The 21,104-nt window shown below is 45.9% G+C and overlaps 1 protein-coding gene across 1 annotated transcript in view; it reads right to left on the bottom strand.

Annotated features, from left to right (window-relative positions):
• GPC1 (glypican 1) overlaps nt 1-20,745 on the bottom strand; it is a 147,895-nt gene extending 127,150 nt beyond the window's left edge. The window contains exon 1 of the mRNA XM_074264176.1: nt 20,226-20,745. Coding sequence (XP_074120277.1) covers nt 20,226-20,388 — 163 coding nt within the window. The 5' untranslated portion in view covers nt 20,389-20,745. The remainder of the gene's footprint in view (nt 1-20,225) is intronic.
• Between the last annotated feature and the right edge of the window lie 359 nt (nt 20,746-21,104).

Genomic DNA, 21,104 nt, shown 5'->3' with positions numbered 1-21,104 from the left:
GGCTGATTTCTGAAGTCCAGCTCTGCCTCAGGACTTTCTAGTAGCCATGGTGCTATTGGCCAGTTTCTGAAGTCCAGCTCTATCTTAGGACTTTCTCGTAGTCACGATGCTACTGACTGGTTTCTGAAGTCCAGCTTTGTCTCAGAACTTTCTAGTAGCCACGGGGCTATTGGCCAGTTTCTGAAGTCCAGCTCTGTCTCAGGACTTTCTTGTAGCCGTAATGCTATTGGCCGGTTTCTTAAGCCTAGCTCTGTCTCAGGACTTTCTAGTAGCCGCGGTGCTACTGGCCGGTTTCTGACGTCCAGCTCTGTCTGAGGACCTCTCAAGGATATAGCCAGACCCTCCTTCCTCCCTCATCTCTCTTGCTCTGACTCCACTCAGTGGGAAGTCTCTCCCAGCTCCTTCTCAGCTGAATTCATTTCTTATTTGTCTGTATTCCCAGTGCCTAGCACAGTGCCTGGGACAGGTTGATTAACGGGGTTGCTGTCTCCCGGGAGGCCCAACCCCAGTAGCCAGCAGTAAAAGTCCCATTTAGCACTGCCCCTTGACAGCAATTCAGATGAATGCATCCAGCAGTTTGAGACTTGGTTACATGTAGCTTTGATGAGCTCCCCTCTACTGCCAGATTTAAAATAGATGAGCACGGAGCCACCTGAGGCTTCAGATTGCTAAATGTGGCGCCCCACGCAACAGGCTCCAGGCACGGGTCCAACTCAAACAACATCCCTCCAAACTCGGGGCCTGTAAAGGCGATACCTGAAGGAGTGGAAAACTTCAGCTCATCACATCTCACCCACAACCAGGAATTCAGGGGCTTAAAGAATCATTTGGCTTCTGGCTCTGACCATGGTCTTAAAGAAATTCTGAAATCTAATTGGATTTCATGTGGAGAGCTAATTTTTGACTCTGAGCCACAACGGAGCTAAACTGTAGCTGCTGGGCTAAAATGTCCATTCTCCTCTAGCACGTTCCCACACCATACTGGGTAATACGCTTCCCTTGCCCATCGCCTTCCACCTTTGATGAGATCATCTCAAGTTTGATGCTAAAGGACTTTGGGAATCCACTCTTTGGGAGCACTTCGTGTTATTCACACGCCAGCTACCAAAAACCAGTGCAAAAGTAAGCAAAATAGTCTCTGAGTTTTAAGAAATCAACCTCCCCCCAAAAAACCAAAATTAACAAAATTCCCCATCCTAACCCATATCAAAACAAAACAAAAAAGTCAATTGCTTGGTAATTCTGAGGACGACATTTTAGATAACTGAACTTTCTGCTTAAACTGAAAAACCCTACTGGTTTCAGCCTTCATTGCTGACAAAGATAAGGACTAGACTTTTGAGTTTGTTGGGAAATGAAGATGGTGGCTAAATAAAAAGAAGCAATAGAAATCTATTTTAGGAAGGATGCTCCTTTTCTTTGCTAAAAGGGAAGTCTCGGAACATGAAAAAGAGACATGAAGGAGAAAATCTAGATGATGTAAAAACAAAATATATCAATAATATCTATTTTTAAAAGAATACAATTTTTTATGAAGAACATTCCAGCTGTGGTTTTGCCAGTTCAGAGTTGTGGTTGTCCAGTGGTTTCGGATTCTTTGTGACCTCACTTGCAGTATTCTTGGTAAAGATAATAGAGTGGTTTATCATTTCCTTCTCTAGTGCATTCTACAGATAAGGAAACGGAGGCAAATGGAGTAAAGGGACTTGTTCAGGCCCACACAGTTAATAAGTGTCGAAGACTGCCTTTGAACTCCAAAAGGTGAATCTTCCTGACTCCAAACTCAATACTCTATGCACTTCCACACTAGGACAATCAATTTCCTGGTCCTGGGCACCTACTGCAGTGTTTTAGCTTCCATCTTATAGAATTAACTAATACTGAATTTAATAAATTCAATTTAATAAATTTAATAAAACCCCAACATGTTATATAATGACATCTTTTTCTCACCCTGTCTACTATTTGTGAATCCAAGTGTAAGACTTCTTATTTCATCTGATTACATTCAGCCTCATTTTCGAGCCTCCTGGAATCTGGAGTCAGAGGAACTGTTCAAATCCCATCTGCCTCTTAGGACCTTTTTGATGTTGCTGGATCTCATTTGTTGAATTACAAGAAAAAGGAGGTAGCACTCCATGGCTTCTTGGGTTCTTTGTTGTAATCCAATGTCTTAGGTACACAGCGTTAGCTCTGGAGGACCGAGATATTTGGTTTTCCTTTGCACGCTGCATTGTGTTGACAAATGAGGTCGCATTTAAAAAAAAAACAAACTAATTTTTAAAAAGAAAAGGAACTGCATTTTACGACCAGAAATTAGAGCTAGAAGGGACAGCAAGGATCATCTAGTCCAATGCTGTGTTTTACAGATGAGGCTCAGAAATACGAAGGGCCGTAGCCAAGATCCCACCGGGTCTGGATGCTTGGCCTCCGATCCAGATCTCTTTCCACGGGACCGTACTTATGTTGTTACAGAGGAACCTGTGTATTCATTTTGTTGCCGAAGAACCATTTGCGACTGGAATGATGAATCACAGATGTGAGGGGACCATGGCTCACCTTGTCTGTAAAATTCTGGAAGCCTACAACCTGCTAGCCCCGGCTATTGCTTCCTCCCTTTCCCCTCCGAGGTAGCGCTGCTCCTTGGCTTCCTAGAACAACTCATCACCGTAAGCCCATGACTAAACAAATTAATTTTGTTAACGGCACCGACCATGGAATCTTTGTGTCCTTAATTAATGCCAGCATGGAGCAGGAGCTTTATAAACAGATCAATCTGTCTTCTCGCTATCACTCTGCCAGAGACAATGGTTACAGAACTCGTTCGTTCAGGGCTTAGACTCACTTGATTGCTAGGTTGCAGTTGAGCCCGGGGTGGGAGTGGCGGTGGGGGTGGGGAGAAGGGAGCACTCTGGGGACCCAGGACTCCAGCAATCTCAGTGGGGGCTGGGGATGGCAGGGCAGAGATGTTTCCCTTCCAGAACGCTCACTGAGATGTGAACGCAGGGGCTTCTGGAGAAGAGCCAAGCTATTTTTCACAGAACCGAGTAATCCATCCTTTCACAGCTCACGAAGTAAAAGGAAGATGAGAACTGCTGGTAATAATATCAATACTCCACATTCACTAACTAAAGTTAATTCATGCATGTCATCCTTCTCTAAAGCCTCCTCCTGGTGTCAAAACTATCCCCGACCATGCCAGGTAAACATAAGCTAGGGTAGGTCCGACAATACAAAATGACTCCCGTCTGGATGTCTGATGTAAATGGATCCCCAAACTACAATAGTTAAATAAACGGACACTATGGCAGAATCACTCCAACGTGGACATGTCTGTCAACAGAAAGTCAACCCAAATAAGTCCACAGAGGCTTTATCATCAGGCTACAGGACACTGACTTTTTCAACCTAAGCAGATTTTGAAAACCATCGCCTAGAACAGAAAAGTGAAATCTGAGTGGCAATCTGGTACCGGGGCTAGAACACTACTCGTAGTTTGAAGGATGTGGCTGGGAGTTGACATGTGTGACGCTGGGTAAATTACTTAACCCCGAGGGCCCTCAGTTTCCTCATCTGTAAAAGGAGAGGGGATAACTGATAGCCTCTAAGGTCCCAGGCAGCTTTCAGTTTATAATCTGAGAGGCCCAAGAGGAAACACCTTTTAGTTTAAAAAGAAAAGAAAGATTCCTTTTTTCTGGAACTTGCCAGCCCTGGATCTGGGAATCCTTTTCTGAAAAAAAAAAAAAAAAAAACAAGCAGGTTTAACCGAGTAGCTTCCAAAGGCCCTTCCACTTTCACTCTATGGTTCAATAACCAGGGAAATCACAGATCAATGTCTGCTAGATGGTCAGAGTGAAGCTAGCATGTGATTCTCGGAAAATGATGGCCTCCTGAGCCTCATCTATAAAATGGGGATAATTACAGTACCCTTCCTCCCTGAATTATTTTTAGGATTAAATGAGATTATAGGGGTAAAGGGAAAATGCAAGCCTTAACATGATATAGAAATTCTAGTTATTGTTAGAAAATATTCTGGTGGTGCTTTAGGCGCATTTTTATATCCATTTTCTAACTTAATTCTTATACCGTCCCCGTGAGGTAATGAGAACGGGTGCTGTTGTCCTTTGCTGAGGGTAACAGGCCCAGAGAGGTCTGCCAAGCCATCTAGCCACCAAGAAACCAGGGCCTACTCAGGCATGTTGCCACCTGCTCTACCCCTCCTTCCACCTCTTGCTGAGGGAGCATGAATCAGGTCCACAAGTCCACTGTTTCTGGAAACACCATGACAACCAATGCTCTAGGCTGTCCCTGACCACTCCAGACCAAAATGGCCCCCACTGCTTTACATGTATAGTCTTTTCTTGCTAGATTGTAAGCAACTTGAGAGCAGGGGCTGCATCACTTTTGCATATGTATCCCAGCACCTAAAACAGAGCTTGCAGAGAATAAATGCTTCATATTTTCTCGTTCATTTATTCACATCAAAAAAACCACTCGGTAGCAGAATCAGTACAAGAACCTGGGGCTACCAGCTGCCCTTGGGTGATCTTTCCATCACATCATGTTCTCTGTGGTTCACAGGAATAAGAAGGCTCACCACCAGAAGGATTTATCAAGTAGTCCTTGGTCTTTTAAATTAACATGCATTCATCCTCCAGGGAGGAAGCCAGGTGTGACCGGGAACTCCACAACATTCATCTTAATTTCTGTCTCCTTTCCTCCCCCAAAATATGAGTCAAAAATGCTCTCAGGGCTCATCCCCATCAAGAAAGGAGTCCGTATACCTTGGGGAGGGGTGAATATTAGAAGTTCACCAATGGGTGGGGGCAGGATGCAAGATGGTTCGGAAGCTAATGCTGGAAAATGGTGGCTGGAACATGATCTATATACCTGGACCCCTTACTGAATCCTAATTTCTATTCCCCTTCCTGTACAACGATGGGCCACATCTAATGGATTTTTCCAAGTCATAACCAAAGTATTCAGAGCAGAGAAAGATGGAGTGACTCAGTGGATAGCATACTAGCTTCAGAACCAGGAAGATCTGGGTTTAAGCCCTGCCTCTGACACTACTGATTGGATGACTGTAGGCAAGTTATGTCATTTCAGGATGTTCTAGATGGCTGAGATGGTGCCGACTTACCCTGGTAAAGAAGTGAGCTCATGTCCTACATTAATGCCATCCCAGGATCAGTTTCTCTCCTCTATTCAAAGTTCAGGTGATCATCTATTGAATACTATGGAGGAGATTTTGGCAATGGGTGGGACCACAGGGTAGAAGTCTCCCCAACATTCCTCCCAACCCTAAATTGGGAATTAGGTTTCTAAACCCCAACGAGTCTCTTGTTCTCAGCATTTCCTTGGAAGCTCTCCCTGGCCTGGTCACCCCACCAGACCCACTCTTCAGGAATGAAGACAAACAAGTGTCTCCTCCTTTTTCATGAAGCTGCCTACAGTGATCTCCTAGACTATCATTCAGAAACCAACAAATATCTAAATAATAGGTGAAGGCAGCCAATTTAACAACTCTCCTTCCCTACTAAATTGAGAGCTTCCCAGCAGCAAAGAATGGCCTTTGGACTTATGGGAGTTCTGTTCCTCTTAGGGCAATTCAGGGTCACATTAGCCTTTTGAGACTTCCCAATCATTTTGATCAATGGTCCTCAAGCTTTTAAAATAGGGGGCCAGTTCCCTGTCCCTCAGACTGTGGGAGGGCCGGACTATAGTAAAAACAAAAGCTCATGCTCTGTCTCTGCCCCTCAGCCCATTTGCCATAACCTGGTGGCCGCATAAACGTCCTCAGTGGGCTGCGGGCCATAGCTTGAGAACCCCTGATTTTGATGATTCATCTTGAGCTTGTGGTTCACTAAAACCTTCATTTTTTTTTAAACAAACTATGGTGTAGCCATGTCTCCCCTACATCGCTTAACCTCTTTCAGCTTCAGTTTCCTCACCTGTAAAATGAAGGAGTTCGATGGGCTCTAAGGTCCCTTTTAATTCTATGATCTTTTAACTAATGATCTATGATCATTAGTCACTTAAACTCTCTAAGCCTCACTTTCCCTATTTGTAAAATGAGAGGGAAGTAAACTAGATGGCCTCTCAGCTTCCTTCCAGCCCTGGACCTGTTATTCTATGAGCTATGACCTGACTCGGTTTTCCCAAGCCCAGGTCTTTCTGGGTACCAGGATAGATAGTGTGGATTCTAAATCCTATAGGACAGAGGATTTTGCCTTTCCTTAATTCTTTAGCTCCAGATGAGCAAGTTAATTTTTTGGAAAGTTAAACCATCCAGAGGAGTCAGTAAAAGATGGCCCTCCCCTTGGGTCACTGGCTAATGGGTACCCAGGATCCACCAGGGACCTTCCTCATTGAACAACCCATGGTCCACTGACAGCCCAGGCAATGATGCAACCTCTTCCCTTCCCCGGATGGGGTTTCACCACTCCCCAAAGCAGCCCTGGAAACAAGAGACCATCTGGCTTTGAGGACATTGGATCCTCCAGGGAACCTGGGACAAACTTCCAAATGTGGTTTTGCTTTTCTTTGTTTCCCCCTCCCCTTTTTTCTTTTAAACAAACAAAAACATTTCACATTACTGGACAAGCACTAAGCTATTGGGAAAAAAAAAACTCACTTAATGTTACCCACACTTTGGATTTCTTCCCATCAAATGCGGAAGATAATTGTAATTGTTTGAATGGGGGAGGTCTTAAATGAACAGAACTTCCTGCTTTAAGTAACTGACTTCAGAAACCAGGGGTAAAGGTGCTGGACAAGAATAATCATGGGATCATAGATCTTGAGTTGGAAGGTTCTTAGAGGCTAAAGGTTCTTAGAGGCTACCTAGACCTATCCCATCATTTTACAGATGTTTAAACTGAGACCCAGAGAGACAAATGATTTACCAAGGTTTCCTACATAGTAAGTCGAGGGGCTATAATTTGCATCCTGATTCTCTGATGCCAAATCAAGTTCTCTTATCACTGCAACACACAAATCCCAAGTTTACTTGTAATCTCTCACTCTCTTGTGCATTGCCTTTCTCTCTCCCTTCTTCCCTCCCTCCCTCCCTCCCTCCCCTTCATCAAAATTTCAGTTTGGGGTGAGAAAATTCTCACTATCAGAGATTATTAATATCACCAATAAATAAGGACACACATTCCAGTTTCCCTCCCTAAGTGTGTGAATCCAGGCTTCATGGAAAATCTATTGTATTATTCACTATTCTGACGTTCTGTATCTGAAGTTAATTCACAGAACATTTCTGATACAGTGAACCCCACCCCCTGCCTCTTCCAAGACGTGTAAGGCTCCTGCCAGAGAGCTCTCAAAGAAGGCAAAGATCTATGGGATAAAGATAGGACAGCAGGATAATCAGGATCAAACGTCAAGCATTTATTGAATGTTCCTGGGTATCCAGGTGAGTGAGGACATAGGAAAAAATAAGGTCCAACTTTGGATGTTTATAATCAAGTTCAGGAGATAAGACTAATATAAGAGTGTAAAGCAGTGGTCCTCAAACTTTTTAAATAGGGGGCCAATTCCCTGTCCCTCAGACTGTGGGAGGCCGGACTGTAGTAAAAACAAAAGCTCACCCTCTGTCTCCGCCCCTCAGCCCATTTGCTATAACTCACATAAACATCCTCAGCAGGCCACATCTGGCCTGAGGGCCGCAGTTTGAGAACCCCTGGTCTAAAGACTTAGGTTCAAATCCTGTTGATGACTGTGTGTGATGATTCTGGACAAATCACAACCTTTAGAACACAAAATGTGGCACCTTAGAACTGAATGCAATGTTCCAAATGTGTTCTAACAAGGGCAGAAGCACCACCGCTTCCTTATACCTGGAAAAGACACTTCTTTTTTTATACACACTTTCTTGCAGTTATATTACCACTACTACTTTATTCAACTTGCAAGCTGCTCAAAACCACAGATTATTTTTACCCAAACCACAATCCATTTACGTAGTCTCCCCCATCTTGTAGTCATGACATTTATTTTTTGAACCTAGGTGTAAGATTTTACATTTATCCCTAATAGATTTCATTGGATCTGGCTCAGTTATCCATTAGGACATTTAAACATTCAATCTTTATAATTCATTGTTAGCCATTTTTGTGCTTAGTTTTGTGCAACAAGTATGCCATTCATGCCTTTTTCCAAGTTTCTGGTCAATATGTTGACTAGCACATATTCCTGTGGTATCACACTTAAGACCTTCCAATCTAATGCATCATTCACGATATAACTCTTTGGGACTGATCATCATTCTCTTTTCTCTTAAACCCCTCCCCCAAGTACTATCATACAATCTACTTCTGCCCGTCTTTCCAAGAAGAACAGCATGAGAGTTTTTATCAGATGATCTAGGTAAATTATACCTTCTTACCTCCCTTGATCTACCAATTTAGTATGAAAGGCCTGGGAATGAGACCTGTGATTTTACTGGATTGGAAACTCCTGTCAATGCAGGTTATCACCTTTCTGTATAACTTAAAGTGTTAAGAAAGGTATCTGGGGGCAATTAAGGAGATGAATACTAAAATTACATGATCAGCATATGTCCAGATGGGGCTTGAATCCAGGTTTCCCTGACTTTGAAACTAGTTCTTTATTCACTTTACCATACTGCCTCTCAGTTTACCCCTTCCCCCAAAAGATGATACTGTGCTATGACCTGTCCTTGCTGAAGTTATGTTGGTTCTTTGCCATCACTGTTTCCCTTTCTATATGTTCACTAGCCATCCCTTTAATAATATGTACTAGAATTTTTACCAGAAATCAAAGCCAAACTCCTTTTCCTTTAGGGTACAGATTTCTCTTCTCGCCCTTCTCCTTTTCTTTCCCTGCCTTCTCTCTTTCCCTTCATTTTTCTCCTCTCCTCCTTCTCCTTCCCTTCTCTCTCTCTCTTTAAGTGAAACATCAGTTGTCCCTCTTCTCAGTTCTACAGTACAACTCTGTCTTCACTGTTTTTCAGAAATTACAGACAACAGTACACGTAGTCCAGAATGCTATTCATCTCGACCAATAAACATATATTTATTAAATATTATGCACCAAGCACTGGAGCAAAAGAGAAAGTGCCTATCCTCAAAGATTGCATGCAAATAAGGAAATATATCACATTTATAGACAAATAAATACGTTATAATCAATATAGCTTATGATAGGGAAAAAGAAGGGAGAATGAAGATTAACAACTGAGGGAAATCGGAAAAAGCCTCTTAAAAGAGACAGAATCTGAGCTAGCCTTAGAGAGAACCAGGGCCAAGTCACTTGAATTCATCCAAGGCAGCTAGGAGACTTTCTCCTTGAGCATCAACTCTATATGAGTCACATCTGTTCTTGCCTTTCCAGATGAAAATTCATTTTTCTTGGCAGAGAAAGGAAAATAAAAATGGAGCATTTCTGTCTTCATTGTGCTCATTGTTACCATCATTCCATATCACTTCATTCAATATTTCATCCATTTATTTATCCGTGGCACACACTTCCGAGTAGAATGTGAGCTTGTGTGTGTGTGTGGGGGGGGATTGTTATGTATTTATTTTGGTACCTCCAATGCTTAGCAATAGTATCTTGTGCATACCCTGTGGAACCACATCAGCTATACACTGACAGAGAGGGGAGACAACCCATATAATAGGTTATGAACAGTGGTTTGGGGGTTCACTATTGTTTTTTTTTAATTTAAATTTTATAATTTATATATATTTTTGACAGTATGTATGCATAGGTAATTTTTTTTTTACAACATTATCCCTTGTACTCCCTTCTGTTCTGATTTTTTCCCCTCCTTCCTTCCACCCCCTTCCCTAGATGGCAAGCATTTCCATACATATTAAATATCTTATAGTATATCCTAGGTACAATATATATGTGCAGAATCGAATTTTGTGGTTGTTGTTGCAAAGGAAGAATTGGATTCAGAAAGTAAAAATAATATGGGAAGAAAAACAAAATAAAAAATGCTCACAGTTTACACTCATTTCCCAGTGTCCCTTTTCTGGGTGTAGCTGATTCTGTCCATCATGGATCAATTGGAATTGGATTAGCTCTTCTCTATGGTGAAGACATCCACTTCCATCAGAATACATCCTCATACAGTATCATTGTTGAAGTGTATAATGATCTCCTAGTGCTGCTCGTTTCACTCAGCATCAGTTGAAGTAAGTCTCTCCAAGCCTCTCTGTATCCATCCTGTTGGTCATTTCTTACAGAGCAATAATATTCCATAACCTTCATATGCCATAATTTACCCAACCATTCTCCAATTGATGGACATCCATTCATCTTCCAGTTTCTGGCCACTACGAAAAGGGCTGCCACAAACATTTTGGCACATACAGGTCCCTTTCCCTTCTTTAGTATTTCCTTGGGATTCACTATTATTGTTGTATTTGTGCAAGTTCTCCTTCCCCGCACCCCTCACTGACTCATAAAATTAAGCATTCTTATTGTGCTCTGCCACAATCATATTTTCTATTAAGTGAAATTTTGATTTGTGTCCCCCCTACCTGCCCACATTTCAAAATGCTCCAGCTCCGACTAGTCATTTTTCCTAGAAGCCAATGCTTGCATCTCTGGGTTAGGTACCAGTTTTAGAACTGGTTTCTAGCTCCTCCCTATATCTCCTATGTGCTTATTATTCCTGGATTTTAACACTTGCAGAGCAAAACTATACAGTCAGTGAAATAGCTCCTGGCTCTGAAGGCGGTGTTTGAGGCCTGGCAGCATCACCTGAGGAGTGGGAGGTAGTGGAGATTTGACACCTGGTCATCATCCAAACCAACCACGAGGATCTGGGATGGCTCCAGATAGCCCACAAGATGAACCACAGTGGCTAGATCACCTGGGGGATTTTTTTTTCTAAAACTGCCTTGGCATTGAGGTCACTTGCAACCCTGGGCAAGAAGAGCAGACTAATAATACCCTCCCCAGAAGCCCAATTACACGCAACTAGCTAGTCTGAATTCAGCTCCTACAGGTTCCCCTAGGCTCACACCTTCATTCTAATTCAAGATCATCTAATGGATGAACCTATCAGTTCTCAAGTACTTCTAGGTATCCTTAATAAAGGCACTGTCTTGAGCAGCTGAGGGCAATCAGGGAGGACTTCATGCAATAAGTGGCCCTTGAACTTAGTCTTGAAGGAAACCAGGGAATCCAAGAAAAAAAGTGAGAATTCTAGTGCACAGATATAGAGATAGGAAGCAGAAACAATTAAGACTAGTACTCTTGCCCCTGTATCATAGCCCAAGACAACTGAAGAAATGAACATCCGGGAAGGTGTAGCCAGTTGCCAAGGAGATGATCTTGGCTGGAGTGGATGAAGCATCAGACTCTGGCGACTGAGAAAAGATACATCTAGTAGGGCAACTGGCCCAAAGTGAAGTCTGGCAGTGCCAACTCACCCTCAGCTGCTGCTCAGCCACTGGATGGAGAGGTTTCCTTGATGCAATAGAGACTATGGTTTGAAAGTCAAGTTGAGAAATGGCAGGAAGGATTGACCCAGGCCACAATCCTCTAGGGAAGGACTTGAAGAAGGAAATTAACTGATGACTAGTTACCCATCTGACACCCTGCACTGAAAAACCCAAACTAAAACAAACCAAATAAACAAAAATCCCAGCCTTTCACAAAGCTACTTTTAATTAGACACTTTTTCTGTGTGGGGCTTGGAAAAGCCAGTCTGAGAAAAGGGGTGTGTGTGTGTGTGTGTGTGTGTGTGTGTGTGTGTGTGTGTGTGTGTGTGTGTGAAATCTCCCTCCCCAGAAGCCGAATGGGATATGGAGAGAGAGATCAGACTGAGCCCTGTCAACTCCAAGACTCTGTAAAAATCCATGTTTAAGATCAGATTTGAACAGAACAGTGAGCCTGAGGCAGAGGCAGGGAAGAATCCTTCCTGGATACTTCATAGATGGGCAGATCAGCACAAGTCACTAAACTCTCAGGTTCCTTATTTGAAAAATGGAAATAATAATAGTTCCTACATCTCTAGGTATGGTGAGGATCAGATAAGATAACTTATATAACGGAAAGCTTTAAAGTGCTAAGTAAATGATAGGTATAATGATGATGATGATGTTTATGAAGGTATGGGGTGTGTGTGTATACTTGAATAAAAGTTTAGTTGAGTTCCATGACCAAGAATAATAAAGACCACTAGAGGGAGCCACCACAATTCAGGAATCCATGACAAAGGAGACATGCATTAGAAAGCCGATTTTATTGTAGACACCACAGACCCAACTTGCACACCATCTCTCCCTCCCAAGCAGATCTTGTTTCTAAATCTCCAACACATGGGAACGTGAGAAATGGGATTAATGTTGATTAGACATTAAAATCCCACTTTGAAACAGAACCAGGAAAAGAACCGGTAGAAATAGAAAGAACAAAAGAAAAAACATTTTAAATGGACTGCTATGTTATTCTAATGACCACGCTTGCCCCTGAAGAAGAGTTCAGAGGAATGTGAAACTGGAAGGTCTCTTATTGCTGTTTTATTGTTTCAGTCATGGTCTGTTCTACCTGATCCCTGATGATCAACTCTAACCCATTACTTTTACAGATGGGAAACCAATAGACTTGCCCATGATCACACAGGGTGAAAGCACAGCAGGCAGGATATGAATCCCAAGTGCATCGACCCCAAAGCCATTTCTCTTTCTGCTGTTCTCTGTGATCTGGCACATCCACATCTCCTAACAGCTGAGATTCAGCCCCCTTCCAAAAATAAGAGAATGGACCTCTTTCCCTTCTTTGCAGCAATGATGGACGATAGGTTTGGAATGCTGTAGTCGATAGCATTTGGTTGATGAATCGATTAGTTTGGTTGAATTGGTTTCTTTCTCTCCCTCCCCAAAACCAAACCAAACCTTTTTGATAATGGGAAGAAGGAGAGAGGGGAGGGATATATTGAGAGATGGAGATGATGCAAAAACAAGTGAGAACAAAAGGAGTAGAAGAATAAAAACAACAACAACAACAAACCAAGTCCACTTTTTTTTTGACTGTTTTTAATATCCCTGGGACCAGAGAGGGATTTCTCTTGCTCTCTCATTCACTGCCCAGCTGACTGAACCACTAAAGCTAGATGATCTTCTCACCCACCCAGCCAGTCAGAAAATGCTAGGTCAGTGTCTGCTTTGTAGGGGTAACATCCAGGAATCCTGGGTCAAGTTCAGTCTTGCACCCTGGGCAAGATTATGGTGATGATTCTGCTTTCCCCTCCCACTCAGCCTGGGTGATTAACACGGGTACCACAGCAAGGCTTTGTGGAAGGTGGGGAGGAAGACACATAGGAGAGGGATCTCAGGATGTGAAATCTAATAATCCTTTCCCCTCAGGCTGGAATACTTTAAGTACCATTACCATGGAAAGAGGTATGACAATAAAAATGACATTAATAAGGGCTGAATCCAGGACTATCACAATCTGAGAGCTGGATACTAATGCCGGATCCTAAGCAACTATATGGTCTTGGCCATTCCCTTCCTGTCTCAGGTCTTTTAATCTCTTCACCAGTGATATGAAAGGATTAGGTTATGTGATCTCTAAAGTGCCTTTCTGCCTAAAATCAGATGATCTATTTTATAATAAATGGAAAAAATGGGGAAGGGATGAGGGGAAAAATCATTCTTTTCTTGTTACCAAGTAACAATAATAATATTAGTAATAATAATAACAATAATAAGCTTGTAATTAAAATGGAGAAAATGATCATATAGAATTACATATACTAGATCTGGAGTTGGATAAGATCTCATAGGTTATCTAGTATAATTCTTGGCTAACAGTTTGATTGGGAGGGAATCTGCGGTCCAGGAAAATTAAATCATCAGCCCAAGATCACTAAGGTAATAATAAATCTCCAAAGAATTTCTACCCAGTCCCATGACTGCAAGGCCATTGCTTTTAACCAGATTTTCTGCCTCGCTTCCAGGTAATTCAGTAGAAGGATTCTCAGAACAGTATCCCTAGAGAAGATGGAGATTTGCAGGCCAAATCTATGGATGACATTGTGGAAAAAAAAATGCTCATTGTTCTACTTCATTTACTCTGTGGAGGCTTTCAGTGATTGGCTGCTCTAAGGATGCTGGGATCACTTTAAAAGATGCCTAATGACTTATGCAAACTGATGCACGGTGAAGCTGGGAGAGCCAGAGAAAGTGTAAGGACAATGGGAACGAATGGTGTGAACAATAACATAACCCATAAGACTATAATTAGAGGAATCAAACTTGCCTCCCTTCCCCACCTCCCCCTCCCCAAAGAAAAGAAAACACATCCCTTTCCTTTCTCTGCAGAAATGGGACATATTATGAATGTGAGACATGACATATACTGTTAGAGTTGGTGGAAATGATAGCTTGTACTGTTTTCCTTCTTTCTTTTTTACTCTTTGTTATAAGGGAGGGCTCTGGAGAGGGTAATGTATTTGGAAATGAAAGTGATGCAAAAACAAGAATTTTAAAACAGAGGGGAAAATCTCCTTTGGCCTTAGTTTCTATTTATGTAAAATGAGGGGGGGGTTAGTCTCCCCTTGCCCCAGAGAGAAATTGTCATATTGGGAAATGTAGATGACATAAATACAAAAGTAATAATTCAAAAATTTTTAGTTAGGAGATTGGATTAGATAGCCTCTGAGGTCTGCTCTAGCCATACGATCCCATGAAAAAGAAATAAAATAAACCTAATCAGAACCAAAAGATCTTTATCTTTTATCTTTATCTATTTTATCTGAGGCATTGTGGGTAATAATGTTCCAGAAAAAAAAGATGCTAGAATGGGATAAGATTCTAAAGCCTAGATCTAACAAGAGCTAACTCTATCATTACTGTTGAATAGCGTTAAGTGGGTTCTGCTTGGACAGGGGCTGCCTCACACAACTGAAAAAGTCCTCATGGGATAAGGAGGAGGGACAACTTCTTATGCAATGCCTAGTCTTTTTATGGAGATAAGGTGAGCGATACTTTGCACCCTGGGAAGAAAATTCCCTTGAAAGATTCTCAAATAAGCATCTCTCTATGAAAAATGCACCTTTGTCCCATGCCCACAAAATGCCTTCATCTTTCAGGCTCTGATCATCAGTAAAGCCCCTGGTATGGCTTTAATGACACAATGTCCCTAATCCCTACACAGACTCCCAGGCTCAGCTGTCCCGTTAGACAAATGGACATTATAGCCCTCAAGAATCCAGCAGAGATTTTTGTAGAGATTTTGATTGATTCTAAATCTGTTAGAGAAGGAAATATTTCCTGATGATCCCTAACTCTGCCCAGGCCCTTCAGGAGACCAGGGTAAGTTCTACTCCTCAAATCCCCTGTGACCTTAAAACCTTTTCCTACACCAGAGACACCTACTCATCTAGAAATGGCCAACTATAATCCACTCAAGTATTTAATAAGCAAAGCAGAATTCACAACAACACTCCACAATTCTAAACCACCTTAAGGATTCAGACCACAGTACCATGAGTTAGTCAGCCCAAACATTATTTATAGGAGATCAAAAGGGGGTCGACTTGTCCAGGGTCACCCAGCTAGTACCATAGCTATGAATTCAACCTAAGTCTCATGACTGAAAGCAGTCCTGCTTTCTTTCCACATGCCATAGGAGAGTCTAGAATACAGTCTGGGGGGGGAGGGGAATAGGTAGATGGAACTGAATCATTTTTTTTACCCCCCAGCACACTGATAATAAGTTGAAATGAATGACTGAATTATCCCCTCCCACCCTTGTATGCTCAAAAGATTGCTGTCCTTCAACGAAGTCCTCCCGAGGCAGACGACACATTGATTCCAATGATCAATGATGCTGTCGTTGCTCAAATCATAGTGAGGGCTCCTCTTTGGGAGTTGCCATAAGAACGCCATTTCTCAAGGGCACTGCTCTGAGAGGGAAAACCCTCACACAGATTCATTCCTTCAATCCCTCTTGACTGAAGAAGTCATACTCTTTGGGATTGCCCAGAGATTTCTCCTACCAAAGCGAGTCTTCACTCTGAAGGTATTAAAAAGTAATATTTGTATGGTGCTTTAACGCCTACAAATTGAATTAGTCATAATCATATTGGAATATCACAATGACCCTGTGAAGTAAATATGACGGAGTATCTTTGTCTCAGAGATGAGGAAACTGAAGCTGAAACAAGTCAAGTGATCTGCCTACAGCAAATGTGCTAGAGAGGATTTCAACCTAGCTCCTTTCTCCACAATTCATATTTTTGTATTTGTTGTATACATATTTATATATTCGACAGGAGCATTTGGTAAGCACCTAGTACGTGCCAGGTACTGTGCTAAGTGGACTTTGGATCCTCATGAGAATCTCTGGAGGTTGATACTATTATTGTTCCCATTTTATAGATGAGGAAATTGAGGCAGAGAGAGGTGAAAGGACTTATTCAGGGTCACAGAGCCATTAAGTGTCTGCAGTCCAGATTTGAATTCAGGCCTTCCTGATTCCAAAGCCAGGAATCTATTTTGTATTATATGTACACAAATCAATAGAACATAAGCTCTCTGAGGGCAAGGTCTTTCATTTTTTTTGCCTTCATACTTCCGCCACCTAAAACAGGACCCGGCATACAGCACGTATTTAATAAATGCTTCATGAATGACTGATTTCTGACTTCAAGGCCACTTACTACTCGGTCATGATTTTCCAGCTCCTGCTTTGAATTATTTGTCTAAAAAAGGAGTTAAGAATTCACAGCTAGGAGAATCCTTCTTCCAAGCAGGCATAATTAGAGATAAGAAAGCTGATTTTGAAACAGCTCCCACAACTCCCAGCCCACCAGAAGTTTTACTCAGCTGGCTCAACTCATGTCACAAGATTCTCGTCTCGTGTCTTACCTCTGACTCTCAATATAGACTTTCCCTACCGACGACCCAGAATGCTTTTGTTTTCTGTTCTTGAGGAAGATGTCCTCCCTTCTTCCCACTTTCCACCTGCCCCCCCTCTGGTTTACCAGGAAAGGCTGTGCTAGATTTTGTCCCAGATTGCATCTAGGCTGAAGTCCTAGATCATGGATCTAGGAAAGGATCTCAGAGGTAATCTGGTCAACACCCCCTCATTATATCACAGAATAAACCAAAGTCATTTGTCCATCATCACAAAGATAGTAATCGTCAGAGAGGATTTGAACTCATGACCTCCGACTCCAGGACCAGAGCTCTTCCCACCGGGGTCAACTCTTTGTAAGATACTCAAGTCTAAGAAGAAAATAGGGAGAGACTAGCCTTGAAATTAGGAAGATCTCTGTTCAAATCGCCTTTCAGATGATACTAGCTGTATGAGCTCAGGCAAGGGTCCATGTTTAAAATCTAAAACAAGAGGGGGAGGGGGGCTTGATTGCATCTAAGCTCCTTTCACCTTTAAATCTTTGGTTTTATGAACTTCCTCTGAGATGGAAAGGCATTTGATCTAGGTGGGGAAACAAGAAATGTGTGGAGAAAAAAAAAGTGTATACATGGATATATGCATATAAATAGCAGTCCATAAAAAGTACAGTAACAATATAAAAATGTCACAACACAGTTCATGCTCAGGTGCCATGGGACAGATAAACCTTTGGCATTATGAGTTTCACGAAGGGTAAGTGGGAGTGGTCTCCTGCCTGGACTGCAGGCAGGTCTCAGAGTCTGCCACTTGACATTACCTCCACCCCGACTACTCCGGCTTTTAAACAGAGCCAGGCTGAAATTCCCCCTCCCGATTCCGAAGCCAAGTAGAGGACAGACAGCTCATCTCTGAGCTATTGCAATCAGCTTTCCTTATTAAGCAGAAATGCCTGATGGGCAGATATTTGCCACAAAGACAGAGCCCGTCCCTGCTCAAAATCGGGTGGAGATGGAGTCCTATTATAGGGCTCACTGGGTTTAGAATGTGAAATCACACACACATGTCTCTGCTGAGATCTCCCTTAAGTGATTCCCCACCCCTCGGAGTCTGAAGCAGAAAAGGAGCTAAAGAAAAGCCCCGCTAGTCCAGCTGGGAACTTAGCATTAAAAGGGTCCAGACTAAAGTCTCACAGTGAACCGGAATTCACTGGTCAGAAGCTGCCCTTTCTTTTTAAGCTTCTGTCCTGTAATCTCACTGCTCTCAGCAGAAGGGGGCATCTGGCAAGGGTTCTCCACGTTCAACCAGTAAGAGTTCAAAGGCCAATCACCCACTTACAAACAGACTTTTGCTACTAAAATCGTCAGACATACAAGGGGTGAAAACTTCACAAATAAACCAGCTCTGAAAAGCACAACCCCCCAGTGACTGCATCTCCAGCTCCTTTTTGTTCTTATATGCTTTGGCACATAGTAGGTACTCCTAGAGGGGGTAAAAAGTACAAATAAACCAGCAATATCTCTTAAAGGCACAAACCCCGGTGACTGCATCTCCCTCTTCTTGTCTTTATATGCTTTGGCACATAGTAGGTGCTCCTAAAAAGCACATATAAATCAGCAGTATCTCTTAAAGGCACCCCCCCTCTTAAGGGCAGAGTTTCCTTTTTGTTCTCGGACGGTCGCACACAGTAGGCACTCCTAAAGGCTCAGAGATGATTCTATCCACCACGATGCTTCGGGAAGGGTTTTCAGACAGGAATCGTTTCCCCCTGGTCTTTCCAGGCTCCCGTACCGGAGAGTGCAAGCGGGGCTAATAGGAGGGCACCCCGGCAGCCTCCTGTGAGCACCGGGGATGCTGGGAGAAGGGAAGGGGCCTCCTGGGGACCCTTCCAGCCACTGCCCCCCCAGACCCCAGACCGGCCCCGGAAGGGCCCTCATCCTCTCATTTTGGAGGCAGGGTTGGAGAAATGGGCTCCCTTGGAACTCCGAATCCCCGATTCTGTCAGTGTTATTTTTACAGGCTGGAAAGACGTCAGAGCTGGAACTTCAAAGTCCGGCTGGCTCATTTTACCACGAGGGAAGCCGAGCCTCGCTGCCGGTCTCTACCTCACAGGTGGCAATCCTGGAATAGTCCCCCCTCCCCCCCACTGGGGAGAGACACCTGCACCAGCCCCCGTGGAGAAAGCCCGAATTTGGCCAGTCCGCGGCGCACCGCGGCGCACAGACAGGCTGCCTTCAACAGGTTCCCCCCCCCCCCCCGCCCGGCCCCTCCCTCCCCGCCCGGTCCGGCTTCGCCTTCCGCGGGAGCAGACGAGGGCAGGGGCGCGCCGCCAGAGGCCTGGGGTGGCTGAGGGACGGCTCCTTATACAGAAGTGACAGTTGCTCCTCGGCTGCTCTCGGGGGCGGCTCTGCCGGCCTCTGGCTCCGGGGCCTGGAGCCGCGTCTCCCCCAGCCCAGGAGCGGGGCAGATGGCCCTCAGCTGCGAGCCATGAGGCCGGGACCCCTCCCCCGCCCCCCGGGCTGCACTCCGCTAGGAGGGGCCTTATTTCGGCTATAGGAACCACGATACAAACTAACGTACCCACCCAGACCAGCATTTCCCAAGTCCCGCTTCGCTTTTCCTCATCTCCGGCTTTCTCAAAAAGAACAAAAAACAAAATCCGAAACGAAACAAAAACAAAATCCCTCCCCCTCCCCCTCATCTCCCTCTCCCGGGACAGAAGCCAGAGCCTCCTCTCTCGGGGGCCGCTGCCCGCTGGGTCTGCTCCCGGTCCCGGGCAGGAGAAAGTCCTCCTAGCGGTAACCTCCCCCCCATCCTCTGTCTCCACGCTGTTGCTCCCGCCTTCCCGAGCCCCCTCCCCTGGTGGCCCAGAACTGGCCCCCTCTGGGGGCGGCGGCGGCGGCCGCTGCCGCCCGAGGGGATCCAGCCCCGTCCGCCCCCGGGGCCCCGGGCCGGGGGGAGGAGGACCGCGCTCCCGGGGACCGGCCTCTCGGGCTCCATCACGAACCTCCGCCGCTCCCGTGCACTTTTCTCCAGCCCGGAGACTGCCCGGTGGGAGCCGGGAGAACTTTCCGAAGCGGCCCCGGCGGGGGAGGACGGGGAGGAGGACGTTGGGATGCAGGGCGGGTGGGGACGCTGGAAAAGCCGGCCGGTCCCCTGCCCACCTGCCCCAGACCCCGACAGGGACGTGCCCCGGGCTTCTGCCCTCTCCCCCGAGCCGCGGCGGGCGCCCGGGCGGGGGCTGCGCCGGAACGAGGGTCCCGGTTCTTGTCCCTCCGGTGCCCCCCGCACCCCCGGCCCGCCGGGGGGGGGGGGCCGCTGCCGCCCTGCCGCCCCCCCCCACTCTGCCCACAATGAATGGCCCCACTCACCGGAGATCTCCGCCTGGGGCACGCCGCTCAGGCTGAAGCCTTTGGCCCCGTAGACCTGGCGGACCTCGGCGCAGCTCCTGCTCTTGCTGCCCCCCGGCTCCCCGCGGGCCGAGGCGGCGGCGGCCACCCAGAGGAGCCAGCAGCCCCGCACGAGGAGATCCATGGCCGGCCGGCCGGCCGCCGCCCTGCTGTCCGCGCGCCGGTCCGCCTGTCCCCCGCTGCGCCCCGCAGCCGTCCGGCGGGCGAAGGGCAGAGCCAAGGTCCCGGAGCGCCGGGCTCGCTGCCTGGAGGAGGAGGCGGAGGACGCAGCGGCGGAGGCAGCGGGGCAGGAGGAGGAGGGAGAGGAGGAGGAGGAGGAGGAGGCGGCGGAGAGCAGGAGGATGACAACAAAAGCCCGGGGCGAGTTCGGCCGGCGCAGATCCAGCCAGGCACAGTCCGCGGCGGCGGCGGCAGCGCGAGCAGCTTCAGCAGCGGCAGCCGCGAAGCGCTCGCGCTCGGTCCCACCTTCGGCCCCACCCCCGGCCCGGCCCCCTCGGCTGAGGGGAGAGGGGAGAGGGGGAGGAGGAGGAGGAGAAGGGGAGGGGGTGGAGAGGCGGCGGCGAGGCCGGCGCGCGGGGGCGAGGCGGGGGCGGGGCGGGGCAGGGCAGGGCGGGCCCCGGCCGGGCGGGGCCTGGGGTGGGCCGGGCTGGGGATGCGCCGAGCTCCGCGCGCTCTCTCCCGCGGCCGCTCGGTGTCCGCCTCCGTCCGTGGCGCTCCTCCCCTCCCTCCCGGAGAGGCGACTCCGGGCTAGCGGGGATGCAGCCGGGGGTGGGGGGGAGGGCGGGGTCTCGGGGGCGCACACGCGCCCCGCCGGACGGAGAACTGGAGAAAGAGATGGGA

Source organism: Sminthopsis crassicaudata, chromosome 4 (assembly GCF_048593235.1).
Source record: "Sminthopsis crassicaudata isolate SCR6 chromosome 4, ASM4859323v1, whole genome shotgun sequence".
NCBI classification, from domain to species: Eukaryota; Metazoa; Chordata; class Mammalia; order Dasyuromorphia; family Dasyuridae; genus Sminthopsis; species Sminthopsis crassicaudata.
The sequence above is the reverse complement of the archived record's forward strand: the minus strand, read 5'-3'. Positions and strand labels throughout refer to the sequence as shown.